The 19,527-nt window shown below is 39.2% G+C and overlaps 2 protein-coding genes across 12 annotated transcripts in view; one reads left to right on the top strand and one right to left on the bottom strand.

Annotated features, from left to right (window-relative positions):
- LOC110987571 (histone-lysine N-methyltransferase MECOM-like) overlaps window positions 1-8,825 on the top strand; it is a 161,174-nt gene extending 152,349 nt beyond the window's left edge. For all 7 annotated transcript variants that reach the window (XM_087147367.1, XM_087147368.1, XM_087147365.1 and 4 more), the window contains one exon: window positions 115-8,825. In XM_087147367.1, coding sequence (XP_087003493.1) covers window positions 115-3,140 — 3,026 coding nt within the window. In that variant the 3' untranslated portion in view covers window positions 3,141-8,825. The remainder of the gene's footprint in view (window positions 1-114) is intronic.
- A 401-nt stretch (window positions 8,826-9,226) lies between these two features.
- prkci (protein kinase C iota) overlaps window positions 9,227-19,527 on the bottom strand; it is an 82,959-nt gene continuing 72,658 nt past the window's right edge. For all 5 annotated transcript variants that reach the window (XM_022250408.2, XM_022250407.2, XM_022250406.2 and 2 more), the window contains one exon: window positions 9,227-19,320. In XM_022250408.2, coding sequence (XP_022106100.1) covers window positions 19,233-19,320 — 88 coding nt within the window. In that variant the 3' untranslated portion in view covers window positions 9,227-19,232. The remainder of the gene's footprint in view (window positions 19,321-19,527) is intronic.

Here is a 19,527-nt window from a genome sequence, read left to right as displayed (position 1 = left end):
CAACATGTTACCACCATACAATCAGGTGGAATGTGTAGTGGTAGTCTGGTTTGTTGCTTGATGGACTGGCGCTGTCAACAAGTTCTAACTTGTGTTCATTATTCTTCTCTCTAGTCACCAGTGTGAAATCTGATGGAAGTGAGTCTGCAGCAGATGTGCTAGAGGAGTCCAAGAGGTCCTCAAGTAATGACTCAGAGGAGGAAGATAGAGGGGACTGCAGTGAATACCGAGCTAACCGGGACTTCCACTGTGACAAGTGCCCCAAGAGCTTCCACTGGAAGTCCAACCTGCTGCGGCACCAGAATGAGCATAGCAGTGACCACCAGTTCCCCTGTGAGCATTGTGACAAGACATTCTCAGACCCAAGCAACCTGCAACGCCACATACGCACACAGCATGTTGGTGCCCGCAGCCACGCTTGCCCTGAGTGTGGTAAGACCTTTGCCACCTCCAGTGGTCTGAAGCAGCATACCCACATCCACAGCAGCATCAAACCCTTTATCTGTGAAGTCTGTCTCAAGTCGTACACCCAGTTCTCCAATCTGTGCCGGCACAAGCGTATGCATGCCGACTGCCGCACTCAACTTAAGTGCAACAACTGCAGTCAGATGTTTGCCACTGTCACCTCCCTGAACAAACACCGCCGCTTCTGCCATGGCAACCAGCTCCTGAACAACCAGATCTCCACCACTCAAGCTGCCAGTGTGCCATCAGTAGTCCGTAATGGAAGCTGTCCTGTAATGACCCCCAACCCTTCCCTAATTGGGGTTGGTATGCTGGGAGCAAATAACCCTCTGCACCCAGCCAACCTGGCGCACCTCTGGAATGCCAATTTACATTTAACCCACCAGGCTCTCTTACAGAATAATCTCCTTGGCTACCCAGGTTCAGATAAGACCCCCCTTCCTAGCCATCCTTACTTCATGGGTTACTCTCCGATGCCTACCCAGTCACCTCTTTTACCCAGCAACTTTAACAAGCAGAACCACACCTCAAGAAGTGGGAGTGGGGGAACAAGTCCCAATGGATCCATTAACTCTGCTGATGACTGGCTTAAGCATTATACCTCCACTGTCAGTCCAAGCATGTGTGGGATCCAGCCTGCTGATGCACACCCAGCAAAAATGAGGAGGGATTACAATGAGAAAGCTGAGAGTGAAGTCAGTGATGGTAGCGATGTGTCCAATGTTAGCACCCCTACAGGCAGTGACCTGGATTCTACCTCTGGCAGTGACCTTGACTCAGACAGTGAAGGTAACACAGAGAACAGGGCCCATCGAAAAGTAGCCCACCGGCACAGCACCAACAGGAAGGAATCACAGCCCCTAACACAACAGGCTGCAGGGAATGATGGAAGATTGGAGAATAGAGTAACAGCTAGTGAGCCAATGAAAGCCATTGCATCCATTGCCGAGAAATATTTTGGTGGGGCTTGTCCCGAAAATGGTTTGATGAAGTCACAAATAAAGAGCAATGGTCAAAGTGTTGACAACAGGCTCCGACATGAAGCTCGCTTCCATCTGGACAGTCAGAGTGTCAACAGCATCCAGCAAGAGTCTCCCTTTGATCTCTCCAAGAGGAGATTGGGAATTGTCCAGCAGCATTCAATTTCCCATTCAACAGGAGAAGAGCCATTAGATCTTAGCCTCCCCAGGCGCAAACGAGTGTCATCTGTTGAGAACCTGCCCATTAAAAAATCTGAGTCCCACAGCCCCCTTAATCATAGCATTGGGAATGACAAGACCCTAACTGAGCCCTCCAAGGGATCAGACCTTTATGCAAAGCCAATGCCCCTGGTTATGCCAGATCCAATCTATAGGGTTAATGGGGATATGCTCCCAACTAAGTTCATGCGCATGGACTACAGTCATCTTTTTCCCAATGCTGCCTTTCAAAACTTTCGTAAATTTGATCACTACCATGCAGAGAAGAGCCTGACCAAGTCAGGCCTTAGTCCACCCCACCGCACCTACCCAAGTACGGTGCTGTACCCTAGTAGTGGAGAGAAAATGATTATGAGGAGCAAGGATCGCTACACCTGCAAGTACTGTGGGAAGCTCTTTCCACGATCGGCCAATCTGACTCGCCATCTCCGAACCCACACAGGAGAGCAGCCCTACTCTTGCAAATACTGCGACCGATCTTTCAGCATCTCCTCCAACCTTCAACGCCATGTTCGCAATATCCACAATAAGGAGAAACCCTTCAAGTGCCCACTTTGTGAGCGCTGCTTTGGGCAGCAGACCAATCTTGATCGGCATCTGAAGAAACATGAGAATGAGCGAGCTGAGGAGATTGCATTGTCCACAGCGGCTGAACATGACGTTATCATAGCTGCCCGCCTGATGGCCAAGACAAAATCCTTCAAGGAGCCAAATGACCTAAATGAGAAAGATGAGTCCTATTTTGATGAGATCAAGAATTTCATTGATGATGCCAAGGAGAAAGAGGCCTTGCGACGGAAGTTGATGGAGATGGAAGCCACAGCAGCAGTCATAGCCTCCAAACAGGTCCAAAGTCCATCTGTCTGCAGTTCATCAACAGAAGTGAAGGAGGGTGAACATAGGCCAGAAAAAATGGAAGATGACAAAGGCGGGCCAGAGGATAATGAAGAAAGTGATGGGGGGGAAGACAGAGAGATGGAAGATGTTGACAAGGAAGGGGATGAAGAAGCACAGGAAGTTCAAGAGGAAGAAGAGATAGTAATCACCCCTGAGAAGAGAGATGAAACGACGGATCCAACCTCCATCGACAGAGATCACAGCATTCCTCAAGAGGAGGACATGTCTGACAGCATGAATGAAAGTGAAGATTTGAGTGATGGGGAAGAAGTCTCCAAGTCTCCAAGTATCACCTCTGATGAAGATCCCCGCATGGAGCAGTGTGCTTCAGATGCTGTCCCAGTTGACTTCGGCCTCCCAAAAAGGGCATCAGTGTTTGCCACTACTCATGAGGCCCCCCAGCTGCCTGACGTTGACATCTTGAGAGAGGGGAGAGCCAACCTTACTCGCCATTCCAAACTCCAAGCTTATTCTCTCATGATGGCACTGTCAGATGATGAATCACGGAGAGGGGATGGAGCACGAAGGTCTCTGCATTCAACTCACCATACTGCTGTTCACACTGCCACATTGGTTTAAGCAGGTATTTTCAAAAGGGTGGAGTCCAAGAGCCATGACGCACCTTCAAAAGTCTTAAAAATTTTTAAATATTCAATCTTGAATAGCTAAGTTCAGTATCACCTCTATTTTGTTGTTTATAGTCATGTGAAGTAGATGATTTAATGTGACAAAAAACCTAAATCATTCTAATGGCAATGCTCCAATTTCTGGACCTTTTGAAAGCTCAAACATCTCGTACAGTCCACTCAAGCAAAAATACCACCGATCTAATATGTGACTGACAGCTGGATGAAAGCCCACCTTATTCAGAGATGCCATTCGCTGGCAACTCCAGTAGTTGAGTGTATTGTAGTCAATTAATGTATTAAATGAGTTATTCCAACTAGAGATTGATTTGTTTTTATCCACCTTAAATGTATTTTCAAGAGTAATCAAGAAAGCAAATTGTCTATTTAATGGGTCTATGAATGAATGATCAATGACAATGTTATTCAAAAATTAATGAATGGGATATTCTTGTTACCACACTATATCATAAATGATTGCTTAATGCTAAATTGTACATGTACATACATGAGATTAGTGTATCTCCTTAAACTAAGTGTCAACTTTCATCAAAGCTGTATTTCTTTGAAATTCTGCACAGAAAATTACATTGCCTTTTACAATTGAAGTACATTATTTAGAGCAAAGCAGTAGTTTTTAATGATTTAAATGCAGTAATTTTTATAAGAGTTTGTTGAACTGATTACTTGATTAGTTATTAAATAGTTTATATTTATGTTTCTTGTTGAAAAGAAACATGCAGAAATGAAGTCATGATGCAGAAAAACTGTAGATGCAGAAAAATTGTAGTTTTGCTATGTTGACAGTTGACTAAAAACGAGATATATGCATCTTTGCTGTCAGGAAGACTTGGTATGCGTGATCTCATATAAGACTTGTAGGTCTGCATGGTGGACGTGAACAAAGTATTGAAGGTTTGCAGTCACGCCATGGAAATTCATCTCTATTTGAGTTGTGCGATCTTAATTCACATTCCCTGAGCAGTTGGAATTAAAGAGTGCTTTTGTAAGTATCCATTGTTGCCATGGAGTTTTCAATTTGCTTGGTTATCTGGGCCAAAGTCTCTGTGGGTCATGCACCCCGAAACCATGTTGAAGGCACAGATTTTCTGAATTTGCCATCACTTGAAATATGATTTCTTTAAAAAAATATCATTGCCAAATGTACAGGGTGTAGAGAAAAGACTCAGTTATATTAATTCAAATGGAAAAGTGAATAAAACTAGTAGAAAAAGAGGTAGTTTCCCCAGGGATACTAGTTCAGGAAATTCCGTCCTCTCGAAAAAATGGAACTCAAATTGCAGAGAGAAGTTTGTGTATGGTACAATAATTATTGTCAATTTTGTATCTGTCATACAACTTGTACAGGGCTGGTTCAGCAAGAAGCTCTTTCTTTGTGATAGTTCCAAGTTAAATTTCGGGGACTAAATTTTGTGGAGAACATACATCGACTTGGGGCAGATTGCCAACATCAGTGTTAGTTGTAAGTTTCTTGAAACTGATATGTGTGAACATTTTCTTGTACCAAACAGGCCAAAGAAAGGTTTAACTTTTCACAGCATTAATTAACTACTATTTAGAATTAGAGAGAGAGAGAGGGAGGGAGGGAGAGAGATGCTCTTTTTAAATTCATTTTAAGTGTGATGTAAAAAGTAAGTTAACTGTATATACTTCGTGCACAGTGCAGGTTTTTTTCTACCTTGTTAATGTAAAAATGACAGTTTGTCAGATTGTTACATTTTCAGCAGATGTTTCTGCATTATCTTTGAGGGAGGGAGAGAGACTTTTGTCAGAGGTGACAAAAACATTTGAGTGTTCCATTTAATATATGACGGCAGTGTGCAAAGAGTGAATAATGACAGCCGAATGGATATTATGCTTTTTACGTATTGACGAGAGATTTGAGGGCATTGGGTGTTGCCATGGTTTCAGTGATAGTAATCAAACTAAAACCAGAGCCCCATAAGTCAGTCAGAAATCCGACAATTGAATTTTTGTTTGCAGAACGCAGTATTAAACAGAGCATTCACTTTTTAGTTAACTGTAATACCCTATGAAATTAAGGTATAGCTTATGTTGTGAGCAAAGCTTTGTTACTCATGTTCAGAAATGTCTTTACATTGTCACATATTCAGTTGTCATTTTTAAATTTGAAAAAGCGTTTATTTTGTAGGATTAATTTATTATGGCATCCTGAACAACTGGAATATTTAGAAGAAACTTAGGTTTTATTCGGATTTCTTTTTTACATTTCTTTTTTTTTGTTAATCTGAGAGCCATTCAGGGTGTGTGGTGTGCATTTTACTTTGCATATACTGCCAACCATAGTGCACAAAGTTTATTTTTATGATCGTTGCTTGTCATTTCATATGCTGCGAAACATATTTTGCTTTTATGTACAGTATACGTTTTTCCCTTCAGTTTATGTTTTTGCCTTCTGATGCGGCATTTATCTTTGTTTTCCTTGTATTTAAAGACAGTACCCTGCCAAATTAGTAATTCTTATAAACACAGACAACTTGTCACATATATCTCCTTAAAAGGCTAGAATTGAACAATTATTTTTGTTTTCAAGAATATTCAACATATCCTCCCTTTCTGATTGTGTTTCCTACAAAAGTGAACAAATTTTATTACCTATTATTAATGTTGTCAAAGCATGAATTGTTGTAGAATTTTTTGGCAGTTAGCCCATCCTTTCATCAAGGTCATTATGGTTTGAGCTGACAGTTGACTAAGCGGAAAAGATAGGACTAGATAGACTGAGCAGAGACTACAGGTACGTAGTCCGAGTGATGAAATCACTTAGTCTTTTTAGTATTCGTTTCCACTAAGTTTGCTTTGTAGCCTCACCACTTGCTCAAGTCAGTGATATTCAAATAAACTTTAGGTAGCATCAACAGTGGCGGGTGGGGGGCAGTTATAAGTGACCATCAGGCATCAGCCCCTGATGGACAGATCCATTAAAACCTGCCTCATTATAAAGCCTGCCAAAATGTTGGGGGGGGATGCCTTTCCAGTTGAAAGGGTCGGGGGGGGGGGTTCTGCCCCTCTTCCATCATCAGTGGGTAGCACAGTTCCATTCTGTTAATTGCTCATGAGACATATTGATAGAAAATGTCTCCAAGCTCACTTCTAGCAAGCCACCTCAGTACTACAACTTGCAAAAGAATGGGAAGAACTGCCCTGAATGATAATGATGTAAGAAGTATTAGAACATTTTTTCAACTCATTAAGAGCTTTATATTGTTATTTTTGCAGTAGGATCTTAACTTTATGATAGGCAGAATAAACTAATGTGCCAAAAAGGACCTTTGGATAGTGTCTACATTGGTACCTTCCCTCACCATTACATGAGTTGCATTTCTCGAAAGATTCACTTTCTTCGTCATAACAGAAATGAATTTCTGTTTAAAATCAATGCATTACTGATTCATGTATTCATGAAGTGCTGTTGATTTGTTCACACTTTTATTATATAGCAGGGATGAACAATCACTGAAGTTTATCCAAACTACAGAAATGTGATAAAATAAACTTAAAAGTTCACCACCTGTGGCATACTTGAAGTTAGTCAAACAATGCTTAAGTCTTAAGTAGCCAGTAAAAAGACAAATTCCAGTATCAACTCGTTCTGGATAGGTCTAATCATATTGGTTGTGTGAATGTTAGATTCAGAAAGAACAAATCTGAAAGCCACTGTTTTCATTTAAAATAATTTGGAAACATACACACAGAATTATTGCATGAAATCAAATTAGGCTAAATGATCATTTGTATATATAACTTTGTATTATAACTGAGTAATGTTCAGTCGCTTAGTTAATTCTCTAAATGAGTAACACAAGTTATTCATTCTGGACACATTTACTCAGTTGTCAAGAATTTGTTATTGGAATTGTTTATTTTTGTCAGATGTTTATGTGGTACTTTGTTTGAATACGTACATTCCAAACTGTCTTATTGTATATCGAAGGGCTCACATTTTTGTCTATATCAGACAGTGTGACAGTTCCTGTGAAGAGTCAAACTGAAATATTGAGCTTATCCTATGCTATTACTGTGCATGCCTCACCACATGAGGGTAAGACCTTTTAATGCATGTGAAAATTATGTTGTATGCTCTTATTCTGCAAATACCACACCAGAAACAATACCTAGTACATGATAAAATTTGGAAATACTACCAGAATTGTAACATTTTCTTTCAAAGAGACGGATACACGAACATTGCCTCTGTCTGGATTCATTACAGAATGTACTGAATTTGAATACTAGGGACGTTTTGTTTGTTTAGTTTGCATTTGTTTTTATAATAGTTGATTCATAGTTTTGTCTATATCTTGTCAGAATTGAGTAATCTTTGCACATTATGGGTTGTTTTCCTAATTGAAGCAGTGACATGTATACCTCGTGTCAATTTACACAGATGCGTGGTAATCGAATGCCTTGGTGAACAGTGAAATGCAGCATATTTTACGTGAGTTTAAGACCAGCTCTTAACGGGAATAAATTTAAGACCAACCAAACACATATTTATTCCCATTCAAAAATATTTAGTCAGAGAGTCAAAATAAGTCAATATACGATAAATTTCCAAGGATTTTGTTTGAAGAATTTCACTTTCATTTTCTTGAACACCCTGTCCATTTCTTTAGTTTTCACGAAGAGACAAATTTGTCTTCCATAGATATGTTGGGGAAAAAAGGGCAAAACTCATTTCGCAGTTTTCACAAAGAGACTAATTTGACTCCAGAAATGTATACAAACATGTATACAAACCTGGCATGCGCTATGGCAAAAGGGGCATACTGTGTGCCCTTTTCATGAAGAGACAAAAAGCCACACAAATTTTACATTTTCACAAACAAATGTGGTTGTTTTTAGAAAAAATTGACTTCTATAAATTTTATTTTGTACTTTGTGTCATTTATGATCCCCTCTTTCATGGAGTAGCATTGGTTAGGTCAAAGGAATACTAAATACTTTGAAAATAAGCATTTGAAAAAGAGACCAACTTGAAATGCAATTTTCTTGAAACCTAGGTTTTACTCACTGGTGAGACATCGTCTTGCAATGAAACTGACAATTTGCTTGCTGGTGTTGATATTCAGCCAACTAGCCAATCAGTAACACAAGTCTTTGTGAAATTCAGCTGCCAGCTAATGGCAATGTTCACACTGCAAAAAAGGTACATTTTCTTCCATTCCAGCCTGGATGGAATTCACAGTTAAAGAAACTGAGTGTCCAGAATGTCTCTTAACTGCTGCAAAGTTTACATGGTTGAGCAGTCTTTGTATCCCACCGTGGAAATCTTGAACTTTTTTTTTTGTTTCCTCCCCATTGCGTGATTTTGTGGGTGTGTTAACCCAATTGTAAAGTGGTGTAAATAAACTAAAATACAATCCTAAAAGCTTACTCTTTGTCTTAGCAAAAAGGATGTCAAATTTGGCAAGGTGGATGTTCATCTTGCCCTAATTTAACTTGAGCTTTTTAAACACTGCAAAAACCTTTCATGAAATATTAGTTTTTTTTTAAAGCTTAGCTACTTCAGTTCATAGATAAGTAATGCCAGGATATGTAGGATAAGAATATGAATTATGAGAATAAAAATATTCTGTCAAGCAAGCGTCATAAAGTTCATTTCCCTGAATGTTTTGTTTTGTTATGAATTTGTTTGGAACTGGTTTCTTTTTACATTTTGTCCATTCATAATTGAAGGTCATCCATCTGTCAACCATTGGTACAGAACTTTCAACTCTGTAGACCATTGTGTAGATGGACACAGTCAATTACTTACGCATGCTAAAGGATTCCATTGATATGAGCAATGACAGGCAAAATGTTAAAAGGAAAAGTACTCATGGAGGAGTCTGGATTGTGTAAAAGTCACCTTAGGATTAAAAAAAGTGCAAAATAACTTTAAAAATCTTCAGCCCTAAAATTTCTTGAAAGCATGGTATGTAAATGTGCAAAATTGTGTACTTACATCTAATTCTGTTGTGATATCCATTTTTGATAAATTGACAGTTGGTTCCATTATTCACAGGCTGGCAAAGTTGAGTTTTATTCACACTTCAAAATAATGCACACACATTCATTCCTTACCCCAGAATTTGATTTTGTACTCCATCCATTTGCTCCATGCAATTACCAAAAAAAGGTACACAATTTATTAAAAATTGACTGTTGTTGAGAATGTAATCCTTGCTGCACCATTTGGGTACCAGTACTTATCCATGCCTTGATTAATGCCCTGGAATTAACTGCTAACAGGAAGTGCCAGGATTCCTTAAGCTAATGAACACCCAACACCAGTAGCCAGTTACTTAGTCAATTCTCAGCGATTAGACCCAATAAAGCAAATCCATGTCCAGTTTGTATGTTACATTTTAACCACTATTTTGGGTAACTTGCCCCCCTCCTGTAAATATATTTGCCAGAGAACACCACATGACATTGAAGCAGTGGTTATACTCTTGATACTCGATGCTGGAAAATTTTGCATGCTCATTACTTTCAGATCACAGCATGCAAAGCCGGCCTGTCAAGGGGTACCCCCTCAGTAAAAAAGCATAAGCTTAAAAAACATATTTTGTTCTTGTGATGTGGCCCCCACCACCTGATGCTGTGGCCCCCATTAATGGGGACAGCGAAACATGTTTACCCTTCTGCCACCTTGACATAACCAGGTGTGATGCTTGCATACATCTGTGCATGAATAGCATGCTCAAACACAGCCACTGCCAATGTCACACCTCCCACCACCTTTGATTTTAGGCCATTTATAAATTGGATACATTTGTGGCTTTCGTTTTTCACCATTAGTGTGCAAAAGTAATCAGCACAGCCACAGAGAGCAATCCATTTCGAACACGAAAGATGATTGACAAGTCAAAGAGGGTTCATTATGGAACTTATGTGGGTAAGAATGACTTGCATCTCATGTGCTAGAAGCAAGTAATCCAGAGATTGACATACATGTGCTTTGGATCAGTGTCGTCAAATTTATCACAAGTACATGTAGTTTCAATACAAGCGAACAATGAGAAGGAATATGCTTTTTGTCATGGTTCTATTTATCTGCAAAGAGTGGCATACACAGATTGACAAGTACCTGGCAGTGAGTTGAGAGTGTAATTTGATGCACACATATATATGCAAAATGAAAGCAACAAGATTTGTCTCCATCAGTTATGTCAGCATATAACTGGACCTCGTTCCAAATACATGTAATTAAGGAAGAGGATGGCACTACCCCCTACAAACCCTAAAGGCTGGTTCATACTCATGCAAAAGAATATATGAATGTAGATTGGATTAACATCCACTCACTACACTGAACAACTGTTCAACATGCAAATATCAGCTACAATGCAGTAAATTCCAGTTACGTTGACCATTGCACTTGAGTATGGACAGAATAGTCAAACCAAACCATAATCTTACCAATCATGTCAAAATACCAGTATCTCATCTAAAATGAGTTCCAAAAACAAAGTTTTAATTTTAAGTGTCAACTCACACCCGTGCTACAAAGATAAATACCTCTCCCTGGTTTATGAAAATGGGTATCAAGGTGGCGCAAAATAAACAACCTTTTACTTTTGTCAGATGCCCTATATGCAGTGTGCTTCTTTGAAGTTGCCAATTTCCAAACTAAGGTTTGAATCTCAGCTGTTGAATTCACCTGTGTCAATACTCTGGAGGGTGTTCATGTACAAGAAAATTGTCACTGGCACTATTGGGCATGCTTCTGTACAGCGTCAAACCAATTTAGTGTTTGTAAACCATTACCAAATTCTAAAACAAATTCCAAAAATACCACTGGAGTGGTGGTATCACCTAGATTTTAAGATCATTAGACTTTGGTGGGAAACTTAAAGCACCGATGAGTGCGACCCGAGACCTTAGCCGGAAGTCCATGAAATCATGAAGAATCCCAAGTTGTACACTAGCCAATATGAAACTGAGAGATGTTCTCTTTTACAGTCAGTGTGTTTAACCACTTACCCAATGTTTATCTGTGCAACTTCAACCAAATTTGATATAACTTTCATTTGACTTCCTGTACTTACTTTAGTGACACCTTGAGCCAGTTACAGTACCTGGGGAAGCATTCCATAAATCACCCTCAACGTGGTGGCTCAGTCAAAGAATGTGAAAGCAAGTTGACACAGGTGTAAACTGTTCAGAACACTTGCATCAAGTAGTGGAAAAATATTTCTAGTCAAGTAAGTTCTCCAACAAAGGCCAGAAACATGTTGAAATGTCCATTGCTTTAAACAAGCAGAGGTAAGCACTGGGTAAGTACGAACACACTGCATTAACTAGAAGAGAATTTCGGGGATGGGCTCCAGAATCACCAGCAGGAATCAAATCTCTGATTTTTTAATCTAGAGTCAAGAGTACGTGTAGATGCTCGTTATACATACGAATGAAGGAGTTAAAAATGAAAAGAAAAGTAGGAATTGTTGGATTTGTTTCTGACACAAATGTAATGATGAATTGGGACATGATGTTATATATACATTAATGATAGACTTATTACGTTCTCATCTGGCAAAAATGGCACCAATAATATAACTGTCAGCATTATTCTTACCAAGGCACTTTGCAACAAAGCTCACCATGAATGTACAATCTGCAACACTAAGTTTCCCTATTTTAAATAAACATGATTTTTCCAGCACTTTAATTCCATAACTGCAAACGAACCCACTGTTTTAACAATCTACTTAAACACAACAAATTTCTCGCTTGGTGAGGGAAAGACAGATTGCAACTATATAAAATCTTATTTTACACCATGTGTTGGTTCAGAGTTTGTCTCTTTTACCTCCCCTACCAACACATCAGACTGCTACATGAACACGACTTTAGGTAAATGACCTGTTTAACCCTAAAGAGACAGTTTTCTGACCTCACAGCCAGGCAGAGAGGGGAGGCTTACCACTCATAAAACAAAAATCTAGACTGTCCCGTGATTTATCTTTTTGAAGCCCTGCATGCAAAGATGTACAATCTATTATACATACATCTGTCAAGTTTCAATGCAATCCAACATAGGGTTTTTTATGGTAGTTTATACCTCAAGCTTCCAAACATGTTAGCTTCTACATTGAGTACATCACTGTGTAAAGTTACAATTTTTGGTTGACTTATCTAAAAAAATGGGTATTTTGCAAAAACAGTATATCAAATGTTCACACATGCTGTCAAAATGAGTGCAAGACATCAATAAAAATACCTGAAGGCTCAGCACTATAAAAAAATGCATGTCAACAATATCATAGAAAATGTATAGGAGGGGCCATAGTGCCACTAGGGTTACAGGGTCAAAGATTTCAGGGCATTTATTTTGTACAAAAGAACAAAATGAGTGAAGGGGAATAAGAACCTGTAACCACTAGAATGAAGCATCAGTGTTCTACCAACTGAGCTACCCAGCCCTACGTTGACAGGTCCTCCCAGTTGTTAACATCTTTGTTCAAGAATACTAGTCAGAAGTCATATTTACTTGTCCATAGTCAACATGTTTGCTACATCAGACTTTTGTATAGGCCAATTTTACTTTAAAGTATGACACTCAGATTAGAGTGATTTGGGCAATCCAGTGGCACCTGTAATTGGAATTGAGAATATGCACTTTCAAGTTTTATATCTCTGTCTACCATTGCACTCAATTTAGCATAATATTCATTCTTTATAGTAGTGTCCTATCATCAACTCAAATAGGTGATTTTCACTACATATATTCATTTCGTTTTCAATTAATGGCAACCAATTTCACAATATTAAATTCTAAATGTATGCAGGTATAGAGGCAGTGGCATAACTAGGGCTAAATGTCGAGGGGGGGGGCCTCACATTTTGTCAAGAGGGCACCACAAGAAAAATAAGCTGCACCTGCATTTTCAGAGAGATTATTCACTGATTTCAAATGGGGGTGGGGGGGGGAACAGGCATCTGTAGTTACGACAGTGTACGCAGGCTAGCGGATCTCAAATAAGTTGCAACAGTTAATCTGGCTTGGACCTATTAACGTTTAGGTTATGTGCAAGCTGATAGTAATCATGTCCAAGCCCCTTGTTTACAGTCTACATTTGAAGCACATTTAGCAACAAGCTGTCATGTCTGTAAATCATGACAGTATACATTTTCATGGAAGCTGTGGGGAGGGGGGTCACATTGAAAAATAAAAAAGGCAAAATGGGGGCAAGAAAGAGAAAGAGATGAAGAAATAAGAGATGAAGGGGGATGAAAATTACAGTTTTTCTTAAATACAAAACAAAAACCGCCACCGTAAAACTGAGCCTCTGCAGCTGTTGAAGGTTTATCAATTCATAGCCAATGAGTGATTTCCCCCAACTTCTCCTTGAAAAAAGTGGTCCCCTGCAGAAAAATCCTGGCAGGCAACAGCCATTTACATTTTATAGTTGCTATTGGGAAGTACACTGGGAATGTGATTCTTGAACCAAATAGTTACCCATCATATTGCTTTAACATTCTATGGGAAATTAAGTTTATTCAGAGTTCATCACATGCCAAGTTAGTTTCACAAATACTACGAATTGTTGTCCAATAATCAATTTGAATAACCAAATGCACCCTGCAAAGGCACCAGTGAATTTACATGCTGTTTGGGAAGAGCAGTAAATTGACTAGTATTTGACTTGCGCATGGATTCTTGGCTCCTGGCTGGAGCGAACAACCTGGCTCTTTAAGGGTTTTTATGATAAGGAAATGGGCTGTAACATTACCCTGTAATGTTTGGTGGGAATTTTTGGTGTAATGCATTTTTGAAATCTTGACTCTGGCTTTGGCACCACAGCTTAAAGTACTTCCTCAAGAGCAACACTGTAAAAAGCTAATATCGAATTGTTGCTTTCAGAAATAGCTGCACCGATTACATTTCAATTTCACATGCACCCACAAGCACACACAAACACTTCAACATTATTAGCTCCACCCACCACCCAACAATCAGGGACAAACAACATTATGCACAAATGCTTTTCATCTCAAGCCCGCATTTCTACATACAGTGACTCTTCTAGCATTTATTACTATGATTTTTACCTTCATACAATATTTTACTGCCAGCCCAATTACGGTTTACATTTTCTTGAGAAAGTGTTAATGTAGAGGAGGCGGCAATGGCAGAGAGTGCGGCCATTCCTCCTCACTGCTTGAATTTTGGATTGCAATAATTAAAAACAAAAACAGCCCCTCCCCAAAAAGAACAAAAAAAAAAACCAAGACAAAAACACCCCATGCTTGATATAACATAAAATTGATGAATAATTGATAAATGGAATACCTGCAGTAACTTCTGCTGCTGTGCATGAATATGTAAATGTACACAAAACATGGAGGAATATAACACACTCTGGCTTGTGTGGAATAAGGGAACAAGATACTGGTGGTAATTTGCACATTTAAAATGAAAACAAAGAAGCCTTGATGGAGTGACCAAAGGATTGGAGGTGGGTGCCACAAAGTGACCAATATGAATTACTGGCTACCATGAATCACAGCCACACAAACACCTTTGAGCCACTGATATAGAAAGGCAGTAGCCAAAACAGACTTGTGGCTGTCATGTCTAACCATGGAGCCATTAAACACAAGGAGTTAGAAGGAAGTCCCTACAGACCGTATTCCCATTAACTGCTCCAGTCGGCTCCACAGACTGAGTCCGGTTACCAGCCCCAGTGTTGAAGACCCTAGACATTCTTTATACACAGTGATCACCACCGCCGGGTAGCTGGTAACCCACAGACTCACTGTGTTTCGCTGTGGCATACTAGAGTAAATGAATAGTGGAAAAGATGCACGAAGAAGGTGCGCAGTTCTCTTCAGTAATTCTCAGGAGTCAGTGAGTGATACCCGCAGATGCGCTCGGAAAGTCCTAATTCGTGGTGGTTATTTGGCAAAAGTCAGAAATTTTTAAAGTCAGGTATAACATTTTGCGGTTCTGGCGGTAGAGAACAAATACCCAAAATATAAACTGTGATATTTATATCATAAGTCCCCAGCCTAGTGGTTCCTAAGGTTATAAGAAGGTGGAAACAAGCCACAGAAATGCATTTGAGAACATGGTGAGGTTTCATGCTGAGACAGTTGTGGCCAATGACAGAAAGGACAACAAATCCTCCCGTGTTTTTGTGTTTTTTAAATTTTCCTCTGGACAAGCTACATTCTCTCAGTTTTCTTGTGTAGTTTTGGAGAATTTGTAATAGTTAGTAACTCTGTTAATTGTTAAGAGAGACGTTTGGGGATGTTAAAGACGTAACCAGACTTTCATTGTCATTGAAATATCAGAACAAGCACTAAAATTATTAAAATTTAAGTCTCCAATGGTGGTGGTTTCCGTCTCTTGGCGGCTATGTTGAATGTAGTGTTACGGACACACATGCGCGGTACCCACGATCCTTTGCAAATGCAACTCTGAGCGTTCCTTGTAGCCCACAAGCGGCACATAATTTGTTTTGTCCGTACAGCACGTGCAGTGCTGGCAGTGGCCATCATTGACTCTTTTGATCTCTGTATGTGCTTACTCCTTGTGTATAATAGCACCATGGTTGAACTGGCCCAACAGAGGCTTTAACCCTAAGGGGGAGGGGGGTTGAACAAATTCAAACATACCATTCTGACACAGCGCACATTTTTCTAAGAGAGATCAACCAAGAATGTACATATACACGTATACTTTTCCAATGCAGTGCTCATTACGCCCTGGCTGGCACACTTGTAGCCTTGAACTTCAAATGACTATAAAAACAGTTCAAATTTGCATTTGTAATGATTAGGAGTGGTACATGTATATTAAGTTTTTAAAAAATGTGAGCGACGCAGCTGAGTTCTCAAGGGGAAGAATCCCCTTCCCCCGCCAAAATAACCAGACTCATTTAGGGTAAAGGGAAAGTCACACATAAATGAAGGCCACACAAGAGCAATGTCTTCAGCCACAATTAGGAGCAGAGGAGGGCTGCTGTTAGCCAAAGTGGACAGGTTGAAGCCACACACACACACACATGTAACTGACTGAGGCTATGTAACATTGCTTACAGCATAGCCCTAGTAGCCATACATGGAGGCCCAAAAGAACTGGTAGCCACACTGGGTGTGAATAAATATTCATGGCTGCAATATGAGGCCACCCAGGCACAGTACTCTCAAGAGAACATAGCAATTGATAAGCTTAAATTTCACCTATTTATTGTCACTGTTTTCACAATGGGACTTGCATATTAAAAAAATACAGTACAATATTTAACTTGATAAGGCCTAGGAAGGCCCCTCACAAAAAAGACTTCACTTGTCCCACAGGCTGCATCACTTTTTCACTTTATTGAAGCTGCTCTCATAGATAAGATAGGAACAACCCTGAACCACAAACTTGTTAGAATTGTGATATGAGCAATTCACACACAGTTAACCTCCCTCGCCAATGTGTATTTCCAGCTTGTGGGTCAACATCACCAACTAAACACCACTTTTCTGGCTTCAGCATTTTGAAAATAGGACATCCAGTACCTCAGATTGATGACAGTTGATGAACATTCCTAAGGGAAATTTGAGAAATGGCATCCCATGTGCTGAAAAGGAGAGTTGCAAGATTTGCTACATGCATGTAACAGAGTTGCACTGTGTTGACCCCCCTCACAATGTGATGCATGTTTCTATTGATTTATGCACTCTAACAAGGATTTCATGGTACAGGTGTATTACAAATTGCATTCAAGCTGCTTGTCATGGCATCTGAGCATCTGAACATCAATTGCGACATCCAACACAATGTACCAGTCTATGCCCTCAGATGTACACACATACTTGTACTGTAGTTGTGGCAGCTTACACTTGTCTTTTTACCCATATCGTGAGGACCGAAAATGCCGAGGACAAACTTTTGTCCTCAAAACTTGGTCTGGAATTTTGTAAACAAAGAAATTGTTCCCTTAACTAGGGAAGACCTACCCAACCCATGTCACAGCCACACCTTTTTTCACGTTTTTACTTTCCAAGTACTTTTACTATAAAAAGACTTTTTGCGATCCACTTGAGAGTTGCTTTCAATGGCGGATTTAAGTCCAATGCTATTTGTCAAAAGTGACACTGATGAAGGCGAACATCCATAATGGCTTTCCAATATCACAACCATGAATACTATTAATTTATACTGAATGAAGAGTATTAAGATGTATGTTTCAAGATAGGAATATGACTTTTTAAGTCAACCAGCAAAGCACCGTCAAATGCCTTTAGTTCATACTGGAATACATAATCATTTACAATTCAAGCATTATCATTAACGTTTTTGAACAATGAATACTCAGTGATTTGTTTCAGATGACACCAGAGAACATGTACATATGAATTTGCCAGTGCTCTTTTTTTTACATCAGCAAGAATACAGTGAAATGTGAGCTATTGAGCACAATGATGGCCTCCAACATGTTTACTTGAATATCCACCTCTAATACATAAATGCACTACATGTATTGTTTCCCAGTGGAAATATTAATATTAAATTGCCATTAAGCCATTATTTTTTACAAGAATTATGCAGGTATGGGTGCATCAGAAGCAATACATTGACAAGAGTCAAGTTCAAACTCACTAACCTGAAAACCTTCAATAATAGCAATTTCAAAATGTCTCCATGCTTTCATTATGGCATGTGAGACGAACTGCAATTAAAGGTTAACAGAAATTGAGAACATTTAGTTCATGTATTCAAGTATTTCAAAATATCAATAACTACGTAACCATTTCGAAAACATCATCAATTCAACATTTACCCCATTAATTGTGACCCCAAAATGAATAAAAAGATCCTGCGTTTCCCCTCCCACAAAAAATCCCCTTTTGGCCGTTTGCGCTCCCAGGCTGATTTGATGACGTCATCGGCAGAACACCGACATGTACAGTGTACATGTACATTGCATGATTGCACACAGTACATGCAGAATCGCACGCTTGCAATAGACCACGTTTAGCTTGATGTAGCTTGGCCCCCAGGCAAACCCTGTCTCAGTTCAAGAAATACACGGTAGGATTGTGTCTTTTAATTTGTACCTTGAACCGACACACTTTTTATTCATTTTGGGGTCACGATTAATGGCATAAACATTGAATTTATAATGTTTTTTAAATGGGTACACAATTATTGCTATTTTGAAATACTTTATGAACTAAATGTTTTCAATTTCTGTTAACCTTTAAAGTCAGGTTCGTTTTGAATATCAACATTACATGCTTACAACTTCACCAATGCAAACTACACTGCAAGTGTTTTCGTCACAATTATTTGCAGCTTTTGATGCTCTCTGGTATGTGGTTTCCTTAAAGAATACATTGGGTATTCCATAGTTACTACTTGTGCACTTTGCACAATGGTGTTGTGATCTAAAACCACTTCATCCGGGGAGATTCAAAACAAAAAGCACTTCTGACAACCTTTTCATACCAAGTACCATCAACTTTAATTAATGGTATGCAGAATTTGGAATGGGCTACCAGTGCAGTGAAACAAAAATGTCTTTATTTGGCACTTGTGAGTGGCCCAACAGTGCCCTCTATAAAATTCCCAGAGAAAGCACAAGTTCATCATAATACAGAAAGGACTACGAGACTTGAGAAATGAACTAACTGATAATACCCTACAAATTAACTATTTATTTTATAAGTTAAAAACTGAATAATGTAGTACAGATGTTCACACATTATCAAGGGTTTCATAGTCTGCCATGCTACTTAAATTATTTGCATAAAGGTCAAACGTAAATTACTCTTGAGATTGTTCATTCTTGAATTAAAACTTTGCGATACAGCTCCTTGAAACACTCCAGCTAATCAAAGAACTTGATGGCAATCACACACTGGCCATTTGGAAATTATTCCAAAGGCATCAAGATTTGTAGAACAACTTGATGTTAACACTTCCTGAACTCTTAAATATGGAGATGAACACACTGGAAGCACAGAAGTGGAGCCCAAGGCTGGATAAACCCATGACTAGCCATCTGTATGTGTCTGACTAGACGCACTCTTCACCAGACATCAGTAGAGGATTAACATATTCAAATCCCTCAAACTCTGACTGGTCAATGCGACTGACCATCCTCCTAGTGGACAAGAAACAAAAACCAGAACAAAAATATCAAAAGCATGGCAGTGATTGGCTGCTTCATTTTGTGACAGGGATGTGCTGTGAAGTGAAGCCTCCCCATTTTGTTTCAACATATGCCAATTCATATATTATGTGGAAATAAAAAATATTAATGAGCTGTTTGGATCACTCTTGTCTTCGTTAATTTTTTTTCACTCTAAAT

Source organism: Acanthaster planci, linkage group LG16 (assembly GCF_054643075.1).
Source record: "Acanthaster planci isolate LZ-2023a linkage group LG16, COTS_SCS, whole genome shotgun sequence".
NCBI classification, from domain to species: domain Eukaryota; kingdom Metazoa; phylum Echinodermata; class Asteroidea; order Valvatida; family Acanthasteridae; genus Acanthaster; species Acanthaster planci.
Note: the sequence above shows the minus strand (reverse complement) of the source record. Positions and strands in the feature narration are given on the sequence as shown.